The sequence below is a fragment of the Pseudochaenichthys georgianus genome, chromosome 21, assembly GCF_902827115.2.
Source record: "Pseudochaenichthys georgianus chromosome 21, fPseGeo1.2, whole genome shotgun sequence".
Lineage (NCBI taxonomy): Eukaryota > Metazoa > Chordata > Actinopteri > Perciformes > Channichthyidae > Pseudochaenichthys > Pseudochaenichthys georgianus.
In genome coordinates this window covers 14,382,723-14,404,540 of record NC_047523.1, presented here as the reverse complement: position 1 = coordinate 14,404,540, position 21,818 = coordinate 14,382,723, and the positions used below count along the sequence as shown (strand labels likewise).

Genomic DNA, 21,818 nt, shown 5'->3' with positions numbered 1-21,818 from the left:
GGGGGGGGGGGGTGCCCGAAAAAAAAAAAAAAAAAAGTTTTAATAACATGTTTATTTATTGACTTTTCATTCCTGTATAATCATTTTGCGCAAAGATGGCACTGTTTGTCAGAGCACTTCATCCTTCTGGGATTTCATGAAGAACAGCTCCAACGCCTGTGTGTATGGGAACACCTCTGGTGCTGGTCCATTAACTGCCAGTGTTTCCCAGAGATCTGTTTCCCACATATCTGAAATATACTTGGGGGGGTGGTGGTAGCGGGGGGTGATGTGATGTGATGTGATGTGCAACAACAACATTAACCTTTCTGTTGGTCGCTTGTTAGCAGACCCTTCACGCGATGGCAGAGCGAACAGGTACAGGCAGGGCCCATAATGATAGCCCTATAGTTTAAATCTACTACCCACACATGAACATATGGAAATGGGTTACTATTTAAAAAAATAAATGTATTTAGGAACCTATCCATGTGATTTTTATTGGGGGTCGACCTCAAATCCTCTATGGGGGTCCAGGGGCATGCCCTCCGGTAAGATTTTATTTTTTATTTTGGAGTTAAACGCATCAATCTGGTACATTTTGAGGGGAAAATAAAGAGACTAGATCTATGGAAACACCTATATTAAACAGAACTGTATACATTTCAATAATCATAAAATCATGGCCATAACCAATACCATACCATTTCCAATATGAAAAAAACACTGAAACTTGTTTTATTAATTTATTTTTGGTTCATTTATAGTTGTGAGTGTGTCTGTGCTCCTGAATCAGCCTCTCCTGTCTCCCTCCTCTCCCCCTGCTCCTCTTTGAGGCAGCAGCAAGGACTAGTTTTCTCTCAACAAGTTTTAAAAGTGTATCTTACCTTTTTTCACCCAGTTAACTTTTTATTTATTTATTCATGCATATTTTACTAATCACATTACATTTAATTTAGCTGACGCTTTTATCCAAAGCGACTTATAATGACCGATTACAGGGACATTCTCCCTGGAGTAACTAAGGGCTAAGTGCCTTACTCAAGAGCACACTAGTGGTGGTGTTCCTGGCGGGATTTGAACTCACAGCCTTCCGATCTTCAGCCCACCTCACTATCCATTAGACTAATCACTACCCTCTCAAATGGAAATATGTGTTTACATAAATGGTGACCACACCGTTTGAGACCCACTGAGAACTTAGACTAAGTTAACTATCTAAACACTCAGAGAGTCCTTTACCTCACCTCACCTGAGCTGAGCATATCCCGAGCTTGAATGACACACAGAGACCAATCAAGGGCTTTGATTTATGATTTGTATGACAGTGGCCATGTCGGCAGGCCACATCATGTGGACAGCCAGTCACCCTGTGTGAGGCAGGCCACTTAACAGGCCAGAAGGAGGCGAGATCAGTACACAAGTTAATCGATCGCAGATGGCGTCGTGGTCAAGGACGAATACAAAAAATTATAAAAAAAACAAAAACCTAAATGGGTCGCGAAATATACTTGGGCAGCCGTTAATATACCTGGGCGGCCCGCCCAAGTATAGTCTGTGTGTGAAACCCTGGACCAGCAGGGGAGGCCTTTAGCCCTGAGCATTGTTTTCATCAAGGGTGGCACAATTATTCAGAATTGTATCAAAATCATTACATGGACATGTGCAATACTCAATTCACAGGAAGCACAATTAAAGGATAAATGTGTTAAAATACCATTTTGAATGAAGTATTGTGAAACTGCAGAGATATCCTGGCCTACCAATAGTATTCTTCATACTTAACAAAACATTTGTTTGGTACGCATGTTCTTAGAAATTCACACCATGATCATTTGTATATGTTTTTCAATTATGAATGCGAACAATTATGTAAAATCGACAAATCCCTCCTATTTTTCTGAATGTTTTGTTCCACAGACAAGCATTAGTTTTGGTGCTGAGATTTTTTTACTTTAGCTGAAATCAGCTGACCATTAAAAAAAAAGAACCTTTATCGGAATTAAAATGTCTTGAATGAATATTTGAAAGTCTTGAAAATGCTTAAACATGGTTTTTAGAATCGTTTTTTTTCTGAAACTTCAAAGCCATTTAAAGAAAAACCTTTTTGCCAAATGCATATCCCATGTAAGTGAATCAAATCTACATAGCTGAACATGCTTGGGAAAAGCTCGTCTTTTTCATTCCAAGGGACATTACCCTTTCAAGGCTTCATTGAATCAGCCTTGATGGAGGTGTGACTGACTCCTGCAGCTACTATTTATAAAAGGCAGTCAGGCACATATGTATTAGAGATGCCAGTGATTATTCGATTATTCGAATATTCGTTACAGTCTCCATAATCGAATATTATTTGTAAAAATCGATTTTATTTATATATTTTTTTATTATTATTTATGTATTATTTTTTTTTTTCTGGCTTAGTTTCAACCAAAATATAGACTAATGCTAATAATAGTAATAGTATTAATAATTGTAAATGGCCAATGGTCACACCACCAGTTTGTTTTACTGTAAACTTGGAGGAAGCCTGCGTGCAGAGCAGACTGCTGCTGCAGCGCTACACACCGACCCCGCCCCCACCCCCCCTCTCCCTCACACGTGCGACTAAAGATGAACAAAGCGGCAGGTAAAAAGAGTTCCTCCTCATGGAACTAGTTCGAACTTACAAGTCCAAAGGAAGTTAAATGCAAGCTCTGCGAAAAGACGTTGGTCTATCACAGCTCAACCTCAACAATGCGTTTTGAGTGCATCCATTTGAAGATGCGCGCACAATTTATTTATTGCAATGCTATTATTAATACAGGCTGTAGCCTGTATTGTTAATAATAGCAATATTGCAATAAATAAATTGCTATAATAATATTTATTGCAATGCTGCTATTATTAATACAAGCTGTAGTATGTATTTAATAATGGCAGCATTGCAATAAATACATTGTGCGCGCATAGCGCATCTCCAAATAAAGGCAATGGCAGGCACTTTAGAAAATAACAAAAAATAAACCAACATCATGTTGATGTTGGTTTATTTGTCGTTTATTTTGTTTGTACTGTTAAACATGCTCCAGTAAAGAAAACAACGGAATTCCTTTTGTCTGAGTTTTTTTTTTTTCTCTCCCTTGGGGGGGGGGGGTCGGTCGATTAATCGATTATTATTTGCCAGGGCTGCCGAATAATCGATTTTGATCATGGTCAGTTTCTGCCAACCCTAATATGTATACATGTATACAATGGGTAAAGAGTTCAGCAGATTTCAGGTTTATTTGGACATTATCTTGTTGAATGATGTTTGTTGAACCTGTGTTACAGGAAGGAGATTTCCTGGTCAGGACTCACCATGTTGAATACTGTGATGGGGGGATCCTGGACCCCGATGACATACTCAGTGATCTGGTAGAAGACAAGGACAAGGTAAGAACTGCTGGGGAAACGCCATGTTGTGGCATTGCTCCTGGTTTAAGTCTGACAAAGATTTGAAAGAGATCAGTGAAATAGCTTTACTTGATTTCACTTCACTTTAATATAAAAACTGACATTATGACAGTGGTTTTGTCACTTTAAGCTGACCTATAAACAGCCATGTGACATTCATCTTCTCAATTCAAACCTGTGAAGTCTGACTAACGGTACGTCCACACAGCAGCTTTTCAAAAATCTTGAAAATCTTGGAGCTGGGCGTGTCTGACAGCTTGGGGATTTTTTGCGAGCAATGCGACCAACAACCAATCACATGAATCTCCCGCCCCCGACATACAAAGCAAAAAACCCCGGGGATTTTATGCGAGCAATACATATATATATAAACTCCCCAAACCTACCAGTTTCACCCACTGTCTCTGCCACCTCCCTCCATGCCTGGTTCCTCCGGTTTGTATCCCGTTAATAGTTCTGGTCGTAAAGAACCGGGTGATTTGCTACCGTAATTTCTCGTTTGGAATATGAGGAAATGAACTGCGGTCTGGTTCTCCCTGCTTACACGCGGTTTGATTGGCTAGCGCTTCTACTGTCAGATTTGCATAAACGTGTTTGATTGGCTGGCGCTTCCAGCTCAGCTTCAAAAGTTGAACATTGCTCAACTTTTGAATCCTGGAGATCCTGGACATCCTGGAAATCTTCGCTTCGCTCCCCCACAATGCAGTTCGGCGAAAAGCGAGGCAAAGTGACGTCATCCCCATTCAAAGTCAATGGGCAGAGAAGCGTTGGAAGCGGTGGAAGATTCTTCTGAAGCTGCTGTGTGGACATACCGTAACTCATGTGAGGTTAAATAGCCTCACATCAAAACAGCTTGATTCCTGAGTGACCAACAGTAAGCAGAGTACACACACATGCATGTTACTCAACAAATATAAAGCTTGCCAGTCCACAAAGAAAATAAACAGGTGTCTGACAGCTCTAATAAACCATCTGTATCCCTATTGATCCTTTTGATACCTCTCATATAACGCATTGATCCTTTTGATTTAAAGCTATTCATTGGTCACATAGCAAAGTGTATGGACTTGTACGAATGTTTGAGCAGATTTCTGTGTGTGTGAGAGTGTGTGTGTTCACATTATTGAGCTGCAGTGTCGTGTAAGCCACTCCCTTGGATAGAATATTGCCTCACAAGCAAAATTCAAAGGGAAAAGGTTTTACTTTGCCTTCAGCGTTAGGCTGTGTCATTAGCAATTCACTTTTTGGAGACTTTGCAAACTCAATCCATACATCCCCGTTTCCTTAGTTTCCCCCTGAGGAATGTGTCATTTTTCATTTTCCCCCTTTGGAAAGGTCTTTTCACTCTGTCATATGGACGCAGGCATTATTAGAATGTGATAAATGGCTTAGATTAAGGGTTTTTGAACCATGGTTAAGGACCTGAAAGGAATCTGGAACCCTCTCTGCACATTAAAACAGTATCAACATGTTTTAATGAGCCTGTGTCCTATGGTGAAGTGAATTTTTCATTTAGGTCACTGCCTAAAAAATCTGAGCAACCTACTGGCTATAAAATGTTATGCACATTACCCCGTGCTCGGCTCATACTGTATGCCTTTAAGGATGTATACATTCTGCAGGATTTGTTGGAGATTCTCTGAACTAATTAAGAACAAAGTTGCATAGGTTGGCAATTTCTCTCAGGGCTGTAAGAACCTAAGGACTAAGTGATCTCTCCTTCTCTAAAAAGGGCACACAGTTAATATCTCGCTTTTAGATCTTGTTACCAAGTTAATTTAGTTTCCAGCTGAATGAAAAGTGTTTATTATATTGTGTTATGAATAGCGTTTTTGCCCTGACGATTATATTGTCCCACATGACGTTTTAAAAAATATTTCTAGCTTATGATGTTCTCTCTGCTGGATGAGTTTCCCTCATGAGCCCTAATGTCTCAAAGTGAGCCGGAGAGTTACATGATGACACGCTAAGCCCCCGCCCAGGGGCCACACGACTCCATGACAGGAGCAATAACAGAGTCAGGAGACCAGCAACTGACCACAGGGATTACTATTATGAGAGCCTGTTGCCATGGTGTTGTAGAGCTTCAGAGAGCAGCATTCACCCATCCTGCCGTTGGATAGTTTTCACTCTACCTATGCACGACGAATACGCCTTTTTTTTTACGAGTGGGAAAAAAGTCTCATTCAGGGCAGTATCCATTACACTATTTATAATCCAGGGGGCGGTATTGCGCCTAAAAGCTGTTTGCCAGCCGCCCTTAAACAACAAATGAAGAACAAGAAGAAACACAACAACGAAACAAACTAAATGCAAGAAGAAGAAAAGTTAGTATGGCAATTTCAGATAACACACAGGAGCTAGAACCCACCTGCTTCTTTTAAATCAGCTGTGTGGGAACATTTCGGGTTCCCTGTGGACTACAATAACGATGAACGATGAAGTGTGCGAGTGGTGGATCAGACGAGGACGGTGTGTCGGCGTTGTTCGATAGCGGTGCGGTATGCTAATGGTAACACGCCAAACATGCTAAATCATATCAGAAGGCATCACCCAGATTTGCCAATCACCAGAGCCCGGCAAAAGACAACAGCAGTTCAACAGCTGATCCCCGCTGTTTTTAAGAAGCCAATAGGCATGAGAGCCGAGAGACCAATATAAATAACGGAAGCTTTTGGCATATGTTTTTCAACGACTTTGCGCTCTTGAAACACTTTCTTATTATTTATGATGTCATATTTTCAAGACATTCTTTTTAGTTTTACAGCTTGATGAAACCTTTTTGTTTGACATCAGCCATTATAGATAATATGGCCATCTGAGTGTGTGTGGTACTGTTTGTGGTTTGTTTTTAACTGTTTAATACAGTTAATTATTCAAAATGTCAGAGTTCCTTATTTTGAAACTGAAACTTGCACTACTGTTCAAAAATAAATAACAACAAACCTGGAATTATGCATTTGGGACTTTTTTGTTGTTGTACCGAACCCGTACCGAACCGTGACCCCTAAACCGAGGTACGAACCGAACCGTGACTTCTGTGAACCGTGACACCCCTATTATTGGCGCATAAGCCAAACTGGCCTGACACTCAAGAACGAAGAGCATGCACACCAATCCATCATTGCATAATTGTTGCTGTTTACGGCACAGCCAAATGAATAAAGGCAGACAATTACTCGGCTCTAATATAATATTAAATAATATTTGGAGTAACCAGTGCCTTTATTTAAGTGACAGTGTTGAAAGGAGGAGACGGAGGGGAGACATGCAACATATGGTCCGAAGCAACTCCTGTTGGAACAAGGGAATCTTTTGGACACAGCCCAAATGTACTTTTAAAAGGTTTTAACGAGCAGCTGGGCAACAGTTGACACAAAGGCAGTGGTTTGTTACCATGGAGATGAAACGGTCCAAACATGTGTAAAGTTTATCTAACGTGTGCCAGATTAAGATATTTATAGGCCCTTTTGTTAATATACCCTCTTTACCTTAATCTCAGCTCTAACCAAGAACCCTGAACACATTAACGTAGTCACAACGGTAATCTAACTTGGTCAGTCCTTGTAAAATGCTCATATCATTTTTAATATCGCAAGTCTATAATTGAATGACGTGGTATTAACTTTGCACTGCAAAGACAAAAATGAGCATCTTGTAACGTAACGATTTCTGATGTCAGGTCTTGTTATTTTGAGTTGACATCTTATTTCACATATTTCTATAAAACCAGAGGTTTAGGGTGAAATTTAGGAGTCAAATGCAAATCACAATTAAATGTAAAGGAAGGTGCCTATTTTATTGTTCAGATGCGCTTCAGGATGTACGTCAGCAAGTAAACGCATCACCGTCAACACAGCCTTACAGTCAGCGCTGATTCTGACCTTGTGTTGTTGCGAGAGGGTTGCTAGTTATCAGATGATTGTTTCAGAAGAAAACTAAGTTAATGAGTTGATGTCAAAAGAGGCAAAGTTTAACCTATTTAAAAATGATAAGCACTGGTTCATTTGAATAGTAGGATAAGTGGTATACAAATATAGTATTAAAAAAAACACATGGATACTATAAAATAAAATGTTCAATATGCGAATAAAAAAAAGTACCTTACTCTAATTCCCCAAAACACACATACAGTGACACACACATACAGTGACACACACACACACACACACACACACACACACACACACACACACACACACACACACACACACACACACACACACACACACACACACACACACACACACACACACACACACACACACACACACACACACACACACACACACACACACAACCTTTATTTCATAATGACACATTTATTTATTTCAAGAGACTTGTATTTCATAATGACACATTTCCATTCCTTATATGCAAATGAACGGGGCGTGGTTAGCTCACAGATTCCAGACCAAAGCACCACAACACTGACTCAATAGCTCTTGTTTCACACTCCAGTATTCTTAATTGGTTTGCAAACTGCCAATAAACCAAACCGGTTCCGGTTCAAGAACCGTTCTTGTGCTTTTCTGGTGCATTGCGCACTCTAAAATGAATAGCTGCTGATTTGACCAAGCGAACGCGAGAGACTGCTGAGTTGACCGTTATGCAACAGCAACCGAAGCTAAACTGACTATCTTGACTACTTGCTGCACCGCCGCTAATTGTATATAGGGGAAACACTGATATTCCACTAGGGATGCTCCAATCGATCGGCCGCCGATCGATATCTGCCGATACTCACTCTCTGCTGATCGGTGCTCTCTAAAAATGCCGATCGCGAGAGCCGATCACATGACGTAAAATTATGACGTAAAAATACATGACACTTTTCTCTGTGGGCGGCAAAACAAGCTCGCCAAAATGGCTTCACCAGTCTGGCAGTATTTGAAGGTGTCCGGAAATGACAATAAAATAGTGGTATGCAACGTGTGTGAAGCAGAAATCCTGCAGCTCCACCCGCTGTGACGGACCGGTGAGCAGAGCAAAACACACAAGAGTTAGACCTAACACACTTAGCTATTTTATCTACCTCTGGAACTAGCTAAACTAGTTATAAATATGTTTATTCTTCACTGTCGGGTCATCAGTGAGTAGCAAAAGACTGTGTTTGCAAAATGCAGTAAATACCACAAAAAAGAATGCTCCTCTAACCTCTTACCCTAACCCTAAATCCAAATAATATTGAAAAAACCCAGAAAATGGAACAAGACACACACACACACACACACACACACACACACACACACACACACACACACACACACACACACACACACACACACACACACACACACACACACACACACACACACACACACACACACACACACACACACACACACACACACAAAGTAAACTGTGCAGAATGATACCCAGCAATACACACTTCTGAGCAGCAGAGATTGCATATGAAATGAAAGTGTGAAATATTCATTGGATTCTGAAGCGAGGCTCTCATAGTATTACTGAGCTGAGATGAATAAACGGCTCCTAATCCCAGATGAGTGTTCTACTGTAGCCCAGACTCTCACTGACTGGCTTTAGGTTTAGACCACAAAGAAAACACAGAAGAGTTTCGAGGTCTGCTGAAGACAGAGGTCAGAAATACCGTTTAAAAAAATCCATTGCTGAAATTCACCCGACTACTGCATTTGAAGGAGGGCTCACATTTATAAATGTTTAAGGTGGTATGGTACCTACTATGAGGAAGTGTGCTGCCTATTTGTAGGTTTATAAATGTATGGTATATTTACGAATCTGTCTATTTTGGATTTTGATTTATTATATGATGTGATGTGGGACATGTTTAGCTTAGCGTGGTGTAGCTAAGCAAAGCATAGCTTAGCGTAGAGGAAATAATAGCGGTAAAGGGGAACCGTTAGCATAGGTCTGTCAATGCTACATTTAGGTGCAGAGTCTTTTTCTAGGCAAATTGGTAAACGAGACCACTTCACTTTGACCATTTTTTTTTAGGGTTGTTCAGTTCATCTTTCAAGTAATATCTACATTTATAGACAGAGCTACAGAGGAAGGCAAATAAATACATTAATAACATGTTAAAACATGAGAAAGAAACATTGTTCAGTAGCTAGACCCTTTGCATTATCCCTTACCACCTCAAAGAAAATAGTTTTAGCAGGTGGAAATATATGGAAAACTATTTAACTATTTTTCTAATGTGTTTCCTGTGCAAATGTACCTTTTTAGACTGCCGCACAAGCCCACTTTTTCTTCTCCATTCCCCTACTGTCTCCCTTGCATGTTGTTTATCAGGCCCACTCCTAGCTTTATGCCTAGGAAAATGAAATGTAAGCAGGAAGTCTGGATTCCCATCAGCAGTTTCCATGTAGCTGGAAGTGTAATTCCTAATGTATTTTTCCAATCTTGAAGGTATTGCAGAAACAGCCGTACAGAGAACAGGGTTTGTTGAAAAGGTTAGCTGGTAATGGATAGCAGGGGGGGGGGGGCACTGTTGCCTTGTATGATATTGATGTATGTTCGAGGACATTAATAATAACACATGCTGTTGATCAAATGCACTCATGCAAACACAGACCAAAAACACACTTGGCATGCGTTCCTTTGCAAACATCAGGGTTAAACACGAATATTCTTCAAACAAGAGCACTGGTGATCACAGCAAGCATACATTTACATGTCACTGATACAAACAATGCATTCTATTATGGTGGGAGTGCATATGTGTTTACCTTACACACATAGTTAGCCTAATATTATTGATCGATAAAAGTGAGGCTAGTTAAAAACCTACAATCGGACATCACACTCTACCAAATTGCTTCAGTCGAACTTGTCTTGTTAACACTTTAACACATACGCATAGCTTAAGCACACATGCACCCAGTAAGGCTGGCTAATGAGACTAAAATTAATCATAATATTAATTTAAATGTCTTTTAGGCATTGTGTCATATCACAATATGGCAAATGTGTACACAATTGCATAGTGTTAATTTTGTCAGTGTCTAATTATAACTTTGACAAAATGTTTATATAAGATAACACAATATGATCATATCATTATGTTCTAAAGACGTTTATAATCGTTGATACCCTAATACATTCTCGTGTTTGACCTATTTCAATGGAAAGACTATTTGGGCACCAGCTAGCCTCAAGGTAGGTAGGCTCAGCGTGAGCAGAACTTTAATCATGGGTAATTGTGCCAATCATTATTTTGACTATTAACTAGTCACGCACATGAACATTACATAACGAATGGTTTGGTTTGATTGTATTCAGATACTAATGGCCTTTACCAGGACTTCTTGTTGGTTCAGATACTAGCTAAATGTTTCTATTCATGAACACCTTTACTTTCTCCAAGGCATTTTTTACATTTTTCCTTTCCTCTAATATCAGGATTTATGGTGAAGGATCCACATGAGAATCAGTATAAGGCGAGGAAAGCAAATCAGATTGATATGTTTTTCAACTTTTTTGTATTGCTGCACGATACTCTGTGTCTTTGAAAGGTTCTTGTATCATTCCCCTGATCTGTACCATTATAACTTTGTCACGGAGTTTATAAGCCCAGAGACCTGGCATGAACATCAGAGGAAAGAAGCGTTTGTGAGATAACAACTGTTCCTTTGGCTCTCCAGTGTTCACCTCCTCAGATAAATGTTGTTCAGTAAGGTCTCAGTGTGCGAAAAAGTACACGTCCCACCGTCCGGGACGTGTTATTTACAATATCGGACAAGTAGATCTTTCAATTGACTTGTCCGGTGGACAAGTGACGTTTTCGCCCTGATTTATTGACAAATTATTGATACATTCAGTTTACAAAAGGCAGAACTCATTCGCAAACTGTACGTGTCCGCCATTGTTCGTTTAGAAATGTTAGTTTCGGTTCTGTTTGTCGATTCCTAAGGAAATGCATCTCGCCGCTTTCTGTACAGTTAGACGGGGGCGGGGCTGGAAGTGTAGCACAGTGGCAGGGTTGTGAAGCAAAACTCGGTTCCAAGTAGGAACAAATACCAATTGTCCGGTACCGGGATTAATAAGAGTTGTGAGGACAGGAGGCGAGACCGAGCCCCGCGGACTGCAGCTCTCTCTCTCTCTCTATGCTCCGTATCAGCTCAGCGTCTCTCTCTCTCTCTCTCTCTCTCTCTCTCTCTCTCTCTCTCTCTCTCTCTCTCTCTCTCTCTCTCTACACACAGCAGATCCACTTTCTTATGTTCTTTCTCTAACACGTAATGAAGGTTATTAAGCGTTTTAGCTCCTGTGTTGTTAATATTGACCACCATTTCCTTTATGAAGTGAAGCAGCCTCCCTGTCTGTGTCCTCGCGCTGTCCTCACATCCCCGGACCCCCAGACTCGGAGGAGCACAGGGATGTCAGTATTGTTTATGAAGCAGGGTATAGAAAGTACATTATTGAAATACTATTTATTTACTTTTACAAACAGTGAGCAGCTGGGCAGCTGCAGCATGTGTATTGCAGGACATGTGTAAGCGTGCAAGCGTCTTTGAGTTGTAGAAAAGCGCTAGGCCTATAGACTATACATCTAATGTGTCATTATTATTATTATTATTATTAGGTTATGTCCTATGTGTTGGACATGTGTGGTTGGACTGTGTCTCACAGGCAGGTTGCAGTGTAACATCAGAGGAGACTTGGCCAATTGTACATTCTCAAACTGCACCACTTGGAACTAACTAAACAATGCAGAGATTATTTTTATATAATTGTATTCAATAACCGTAAGAAATTCAACAGTATGAAGTGATTTGTAAATAGGAATACAGATTTGACTTAATGTTTTCATAAATATATTTTTCTCCCAGTTTGTCATGGGACTTATTTTTACCCTCTTAAAGAACCGGAATCGAAAAGCAGAACCGGAATCGTTAAAATCCAAACGATACCCAACCCTTTGTGTGATGCAGTAAAATCTTACCGCTCACTTACGTTAGCGGTGTCGTAAAAACCGTGGGAAAATACGATGACGAAGAAGAAGATTCCAGTGGCCCCAATTTTTGTCGTGAAAAATGTATTCGGACAAGAAAGTTGCCAAACTCACTTGTCCATGGACAAGTACTTTCTAAAAACTTTTTCTCACACTGGGTCTACAATGCCACATTCAGTACTTTTCTGAAACTGTTTGTAAATGGCCTTGTTAATCCTGTTAAAATGCACTTTGAATTGATCAAACTTGAAGCATGTCTGGGGATTATACTGTCTGGCAGGCCGATGAGCTGAAACAACCCTAACAGTCAGACTTGGAGACGTTTAGATGGTCAGTTGGTGGACTCGAGCCAACTCTGTGTGTGTGTGTGTGTGTGTGTGTGTGTGTGTGTGTGTGTGTGTGTGTGTGTGTGTGTGTGTGTGTGTGTGTGTGTGTGTGTGTGTGTGTGTGTGTGTGTGTGTGTGTGTGTGTGTGTGTGTGTGTGTGTGTGTGTGTGTGTGTGTGTGTCCCAGCTTCATTCATATTTACATAATGATCTAATTTTCTGTCCTTCTTTAAATTCCTTTCTGTCTGATTTCCTTTTTACTTCCTTGGCCCATGTTGCTATCACATGTGGCTGGGAGAGAGGTTTGTAGCCAGAGGATAAGCAGGGCTGGGACAGACTGGCATCCATGGCATCATTTTTGTTAATTGCACTTATAAGTTCACATTGTACATTTCAAATGTATATCTAATTTAATATGCCCCTTAATAGTGTTTTATTTGTCAGATAGCGATGGCCATATTTTTATATTAATGCTCAACTTTTATATTATAACTATTTTGGTTGTGTTTTATCTTCTTTTTTGAGATGTATATTTATTTACAAATGTTGTGCAATACCTTTAATCTTCTAGTGGAGATTTTGTTTTTAGATTAATGTACAAACACATGCATTAAAGGAGAGGTGTATGAGTGAAGGGGTTTGGTGCCCTGGAGCCATTAGGCGCATTCACGCCGCAGTACTTTTCCCACAAAGGTTCATGCGAACTTAGTTCATGCGAACTCTTTAGGTTCGCATGAACTAAGTACAGATCACGTTCACACCGGAAAAAGTCCCTGGGGGAGGATTAGTCAAATGAAGCCGCTGACGTAACTTCTTCTTCTTCTGCTTTGGGTTTACTGGCAGGCCGCAAACACTTCACAGCGTATACTGCCGCCCAAAGTCCCCGGCCGGAAGTCCCCGGAGTTGGGGACTGGCTTCAGTAGTAGCTGCTGGGAGTCACAGCAGCTTCTACTGAAGCCTTCCGAGTAAATCACCAGAACGCCGACACCTCCTCATCTCCACCGCTCCCATGTTTTATTTTGTGTTGCCATAAGTTAGTCTCTCTGCGCTGGGCTAATGCTAATGCTAATAATGCTAATGCGAGGATAATAAAATGGCGGCTTCACAAAACTTTTTGGGAGTTTTACGGGGCGTGGTTTGCAATCCGCCCAGCCAATCAGAAATATAGCTCTTTTCTCACAAAAGAGCCGCTCGAAAGTCCCTGCTTCTACCCTGCGGGTAAAAAGGTTCGCATGAACTAATTTTAGTACCGGCTCTTTTTGGTGTGAACGCGATCATGAACTAAGTTCGCATGAACCTTTGTGGGAAAAGTACCGCAGTGTGAATGCGCCTATTAGCCATATATACATATTATTTCTTTTTTGGTTCCATTAAAGGACTTGTACCAGTGACCATCGGGTAAATATCCAGTTCACAAGCCAAGCCTGTAGCTGAGCTACTGCCTGCCCCCCAAACAGCATCCGATACACCTTATATTGTAAAACAAGGAAGTCAAGTAGAAAGTGAATGTGTAATGCTCCAGTGTGAGGTTGCACCTGACTTTCATATCAGACTAAATCAGCACAAGCTGAGGAAAGTAAACACAAAAGATACCTACATTCAGCTGTGTTTGTTTTGCTCTGTGTTTTCCCATTCCAATGAATTACTTTATCCCTCATCTTAATCAAAGGTCAGAGCCAAACCTCTTTTCCTACTTTGAACATATTTAACCATCAGTAAAACCCAAATAACTAAAGGTCACTTCAATACTAGAATTGTTAACAATGTAGGGAAATGCTAATAAGGGAAGTATTCCGAGCAGGTTCCCTGTTATCAGAAGGCCCTTCCCTTCTTCTGAACTCTCTAACTTGACAGTTTTGTTTTAACCATGATTATACAAACTCCGCTGATCGTTGGTAAATAACACAAGCTGCTGCTGCGAACAGATGCAGCTCTGTAAAACGTGCTAATTTCTGTCTTCTGTCTGGCCTTTGTAACTTATAGCATGCACATTAATGCTTTATTTGCTACATAGTGTGTATGTTCTAGATACAAATGAATCAATTAAGGGCTTACAAAAATGGTCATTTAGTAATCGTGAGTGAGAAATGATGGTGTCGGGCCACTGCACATTTATCTAGGCGTGCACCTACGCAGACACACACAAACACACGTGCAGAAGTAATTTGGCTGAGCTAATGTATGTGGCGCTTCATTTACAGATTGATTGCTGTCATCACTGATTCTGTGAACTCGTAATAGCATCTACATCGATGCTGAAATATAATCATATAGACATTAATCATCATTTTAGTTTTTTTAAAAGGCAATTAACTGTGGGGCTATTAACTATGTTTGGTTGGAAACACATTTTAAACTTTTAAATACAGTTTAATCCTTGTTTGGAAAGTATCATTGCCAATTATTTAAAGCTTTGGGTTCTAGTATCTTGTCATATGTTTATGTGTTTCTATGCACGTTTTTAGCCTGTAGCTAGGGTAAGTTGAGAAGTAGTATAATGTTGGGAGCCCAAAACACTTTTAAAGGTCATGTAAATGCATGGATGTGATTTACGATTTATGGTTGACAATCTTTTTGCTATAATACTAGGATGGGTCATATCAGTGGTTCTCAAACTTTTTCTGTCAGGCCCCCCCTTTGGAGAAAAAAAAAAGTCGGGCCCCCACAACACAAATAGTCAGGCTCAGTGGCGGCGCCAGAGATTTCATTTGGGGGTGCTGTGGGGTAGCTTGACGTTTCATAGAGGGTGCTCAAACATTTAGGGTTTCCCGTTAATGTACTGGTCGCTACAGTGGAATTCTCTACTGCAACACTCCCCACGCAAATACACAGTGTACCTGCGACTGTTACAATGAAGGCTCGATATCAGCGCCCCACACTTTGAGAACCACTGGGTTATATGCAGAGACTACATTTTACTAGGCTTGGCATCTAAATGTGTATGACAATTCAAAGCAGATTTTAATCAAGCCATCCATAACCATTTCCATATATTGTTTAAAATGCGACTTAATGGTGGGCATAGCCCTGGGATATAGCTTCTGGAGATAAATGTATGGGTGGAACAAATAGGCTACTGGAAAACACGAATAACATGATGGTGATCAAGCAAAGTAAGAAACACAAGGAAACTACGCACAAGTAGAGGTGGCTGCATTTCTTTAAAAGCCCCTAATGCAGAGTATATTGAGACTGCATTTATTTATTTGGCAATTTGAATGACAATTATTTTCAACCCGTCAAAGGGCTTTTACATGGGGAGGCTAACATTCAGTTAGCCATGCCATCAGGAGCAATATTCAGGTTAAGTAATGGCACAATGACATGTTAACTGCAAGAGCTGGGGATTTAACCAATAACTAACCAATTGTCAGTTGACTACAATTGTAAACTAGATGTGGCATTGCCAACATGTGTAGATTTTTTTTTTAAATATCCTAGTAATTAGGATAGAGCATGAGCTTGATTCTGATATCTGGCTCTCTTTACCCTTCCTTCTTAAGTCTTGATTTTGAACAATGTTCAGTGTCTCCTTCTCCCCTCACACTTCTGGACATGTTTATCCTCCTTTCTTCTCTTTCCATATTTTTTCTTTCCACTTCTCAGCAGCTTAGCTCTCAGTCTGTAATTGTGAGCAGCAAAACACCAGCCAGTCAGAATGAGGCAATTATGACCCTCTTTGAAGGAAGGGTTATTATACGTAATGCCCTGTAATTCTGCTCTACAGTTCTCATCAGAAATGACATGTACATTACACACACACACACACACACACACACACACACACACACACACACACACACACACACCACACACACACACACACACACACACACACACACACACACACACACACACACACACACACACACACACACACACACACACACACACACACACACACACACACACACACACACACACACACACACACACACACACACACACACACACACACACACACACACACGTTCTCACTCCCATCCCGTCACATATTGACGGACGGTCAGGGCCCCTCCCCGTCGCTATATTACGTACAGGGTACCCCTTTCCCGTCATTTTCTACGGGCAGGGTGTCCCATAGATCTTCATTGCGGACACAGCGGACCCCTTGCCCGTCAGGCTTCTACGGGCAGGGCGTCCCATGGACCTTCATAATGCCTATTTTAAGGTTCATTTGGCCATTAAAATGCGTTTTGATCTCATTTTATGCGAGTAATGAGTTTTTATTTCTGATTATTTGTGCAGTACATGTACATGATGTTTAGTTTGCTAGTTATGATGAAGATTACTTCATGAATGTGTACACATTCATGGTTGCTAAGGTGGTTGCTATGGACGCTGCAACAGCTCCCAGACCACGTGATCAACAACAATGGCTGTCCTTCGTGTTATTCTCGGTGAAAATGCCTATTTTAAGGTTCATTTGGCCATTAAAATGCGTTTTGATGTCATTGTATGCGAGTAATGAGTTTTTATTTCTGATTATTTGTGCAGTACATGTACATGATGTTTAGTTTGCTAGTTATGACGAAGATTACCTTACGTCTGTGAGGAAAATACACGGGGCTAAGAGCCTCGTATTTTTAAAATCTTTTTTTCCTTCTAATTTATTATTCTTTTCAAAATAACACACTGTTATTTACTCACCAATAACACACAATTATCCTTGCTTTTATTTATTGGTTTAATTCCATAATCTCGGTCTTTTTTGGCGTTCGTCAGGAACTGAATTTAACAATAAAAATAACCGGAAACTGACGTGGGCATTTCGAGCGATTACCCAAGATTCTCAGCTACGCTGATTGGATGTTTTAGCCGCAATGCATGCTGGGGTTTGGTGTTTATATTAGATGAAATCCGGAAAACATTTGAAAAGACTAAAATAATACTTAATTCCGAGTGTTCTTGCTTTTCTCTTTGAAAGTCATCACATAACGGCATTGTAATACACGGTTCGGCTGCATTACATATTACAGATATGCCGTAGTTCTTTATTTAGAGCGCCCTGATGAGAAGACCTTTGGAAAAACTGAAGAAATGCCGCCGAAACTGAATACTTGACGTGGATCATAAATATATCAATAATTAAAAAACTTCTCAATTTCTCTTCACACAATACGTCTCCTTGCAGTATCAACACTAATTCGGCTGACTTTTACATTTGATATAATTCATAGATAGGTTATAATTACACCATAACGGTGCACAGCTGATATAATAGGACTTGTAGTTTTTAAAGATATTACTGATTTGAATTGGATTGAATTTTGAATGTAAGAATGTAAATACTGAGTCTGAAATAGTATAGCAATATGCTGTAAAATTATGTGAAAGCATGAATAAAACTACACATCTTCAGATGTTGTACATACAAGTGTCTGTGTGTACCTTGTGTGCCTAGTGGTTAAAGCACGTTATTGAATTATTGTTTTTATGTGTTATATTTGATTAAAAAAATATTAAGAGTACATATACTTTCATAGGGGGAAAGTAGAAGGTCTGTGATAGAAATATAGAATATAAAAAATCAAGAAGATACTATAAGTGATCTCTTCAATAAAACAGTTTAGTGCAGGATGTACAAAGATATTAATAGGAGGAGGTGCAAAACAGAAAAACGAATTAACCTTTATTTAAACATTAAATAACAGATTACGGTCTTCTTTTAAATAAGAATAAAACGTTGGGGGTATCTATCTACAGATAAATACAAAGTACTTAACGTCTAATATATTGCTTTCCTGCAATGTTAACTATGTTGAAGCACTTATTTTAACTGATATTATACATATGGATTATACTCTTATGTATGTAGATAGAATAAGAAATGTGCAGAATATGACATTTTAATGGTGGAGGTACACACATATTGATAGATGTCTTGTAATGCACTGTTGAGGGACCTGTGACCCAAGTTTTTCATTCATTTCATAACTACACCGTAAGTTGTGTATGATATGTCAATACACCTTTAAAATCTTGAAATCTTGAAAGGGATGTGCAAAATAGGCATAATATATAGTCTTTAATTAACTATTAGTAGAGAATAACGAGTAATTAATATACTTTATTACTCGTTTCCATTAATGTCAATTGCAGATACATGTTTAGTCTTCTCAAGCACCAACTATCAAATAGCTCTCCTGATTGTTGGCACTTGACAATCACCTTACCTGAATGTCACTCAGGTGTAACTAAAGTCTGATTTAAGGGTTGTTTATATTTCACATCATTAATCAGAATCTGCAAAGTAACTCAAATAAGTGTAGTGGAGTAAAAATACCAGGTTAACCTCTGAATTGTAGTGGAGTAGAATTACAAAGTATCAATGAGCTTTCATGTGGGTATATTAATGCTATATATTGATGCTGCGCATTATGGACAGCGATTTTCACCCATTTATTAATTATATGTTTTACATTTGATAACACCAATGTGTTTAATACTGGCAACTTCTAATTGTGGGAAAAACGAAAACGTTCAGTAGAGACGTCCCATAGAACATTTTGCGAAACACAATAGTGTAGTGTGTAGTTCTGGGGGGGCGTTCGATTTCAGTTTTGGATAGTCTGGCGTGGTTTCGTTCCATTTCAAACAGCTGTTTGACGCTGTAACCTTGGCGCACTGCCACTCCAACATCCAATCCCAGACCTTGAAGAGTAATCACGGGGACTGTAGTCCTAAACGATAGCTGGGGATTCTGGGTAGTGTAGTGTCTTCGGACATCCTAAACTCAAACATTTTGACAATCGCAATAATGCTCGAAATGTCCCTTATAGGCCTACATCTGTTTCCGGTTATTTTTATTTTGAAATTCAGTTCCTGACGGACACCAAAAAAGACCGAGATTATGGAATTAAACCAATAAATAAAAGCAAGGATAATTGTGTGTTATTGGTGAGTAAATAACAGTGTGTTATTTTGAAAAGAATAATAAATTAGAAGGAAAAAAAGATTTTAAAAATACGAGGCTCTGAGCTCCGTGTATTTTCCTCACAGACGTAAGGTAATCTTCGTCATAACTAGCAAACTAAACATCATGTACATGTACTGCACAAATAATCAGAAATAAAAACTCATTACTCGCATACAATGACATCAAAACGCATTTTAATGGCCAAATGAACCTTAAAATAGGCATTTTCACCGAGAATAACACGAAGGACAGCCATTGTTGTTGATCACGTGGTCTGGGAGCTGTTGCAGCGTCCATAGCAACCACCTTGGCAACCATGAATGTGAAGTAATCTTCGTCATAACTAGCAAACTAAACATCATGTACATGTACTGCACAAATAATCAGAAATAAAAACTCATTACTCGCATAAAATGAGATCAAAACGCATTTTAAAGCCAAATGAACCTTAAAATAGGCATTATGAAGGTCCATGGGACGCCCTGCCCGTAGAAGCCTGACGGGCAAGGGGTCCGCTGTGTCCGCAATGAAGGTCTATGGGACGCCCTGCCCGTAGAAAATGACGGGAAAGGGGTACCCTGTACGTAATATCGCGACGGGGAGGGGCCCTGACCGTCCGTCAATATGTGACGGGATGAGAGTGAGAACGTGTTGCACACACACACACACACACACACACACACACACACACACACACACACACACACACACACACACACACACACACACACACACACACACACACACACACACACACACACACACCACACACACACACACACACACACACACACACACACACACACACACACACACACACACACACACAGAGAGAGAGAGCGCCGAGCTTTAATGAAACACAGAGACCCAGACGTAAAGTACTGTATCATATTATTTTCGAATCAATAATTTTTTTAAATATGATTTATTTATTTTTTTAATCATTTTATCTCCTGGTCTCTCGCGCCCCCCTGTCATGCCTCTGCGCGCCCCACACTTTGAGAACCACTGGGTTATATGCAGAGACTACATTTTACTAGGCTTGGCATCTAAATGTGTATGACAATTCAAAGCGGATTTGAATCAAGCCATCCATAACCATTTCCATATATTGTTTAAAATGCGACTTAATGGTGGGCATAGCCCTGGGATATAGCTTCTGGAGATAAATGTATGGGTGGAACAAATAGGCTACTGGAAAACACGAATAACATGATGGTGATCAAGCAAAGTAAGAAACACAAGGAAACTACGCACAAGTAGAGGTGGCTGCATTTCTTTAAAAGCCCCTAATGCAGAGTATATTGAGACTGCATTTATTTATTTGGCAATTTGAATGACAATTATTTTCACACACACACACACAAAGCAGACGGGCATTATTTGATCTGATTCATACAGCATGCCGTATAAGATACGTTTTTATTCATTGAGGAGGTTGAATTGAACCATGACCCAGTTGAAAACAATGAGACTGGTAAGGGATTAGAAAAACATGCAGATGTAATATTGAGAAACATCATTTTGCGTGGGTGGCCTCTGACACGGTCCGCATTTAATCGTGACATTTTAATCCTGGGCAATTTAACAAAAACCTGATGCTTAAACCGAGCAGACCTAATCCCATTGTTCACCTTCCACCTACGTGTTAGTCTTAATAATCATATTAATTGTGTTAAGTATTAATAAAGGATATTTTTTGGTGTAGTTTGTCCAGTATTGTCTTTTTGACATTGGTTTCCTTTGAAGATTCCATTACCTCGTCCAGTAACATTCATTTATTATTATTTTCGGATCAGTTTTATCAGGCTCCAGCAGAATTACTTCAACATTATAGTGCCTTTTTTTGTGAATTTCTATATAAATCAACCGATTTGCATGTACCATGCATCAGCCTCTATTCCCTCCTTGTCTTCATACACCACTGAGAGTTTCTCCCTTTCCTGATTTCGGTCTCTGAGTGGCTACTCTGTTATCTCCCAGGGTTGACTGGGATTGACCCCAGACTCAGTGTATCTAATGAAAAGTGTTTCTATTCAAGAGCTGTGTTTTCTGGTGATATTTTACTTGGCCTTTGCCTTTACTTTGCTGTCATTATAGATTTTAGGTTAGATTATTATGACCAATGAAAAAACATGTCAATCACTTGTGTCTGACCCTTACCAACGGCCTGAGACTGAATACACTTGTAAAATTCCGCTGGAGTGAGAGAAAATATAACT

At 39.8% G+C, this 21,818-nt stretch overlaps 1 protein-coding gene across 3 annotated transcripts in view; it reads left to right on the top strand.

Annotated features, from left to right (window-relative positions):
* LOC117466535 (partitioning defective 3 homolog B-like) overlaps window positions 1–21,818 on the top strand; it is a 291,025-nt gene that overhangs the window by 20,823 nt on the left and 248,384 nt on the right. For all 3 annotated transcript variants that reach the window (XM_034109836.2, XM_034109835.2, XM_034109837.2), the window contains exon 2: window positions 3,292–3,393. In XM_034109836.2, the coding sequence (XP_033965727.1) occupies window positions 3,292–3,393 (102 nt within the window). The remainder of the gene's footprint in view (window positions 1–3,291; window positions 3,394–21,818) is intronic.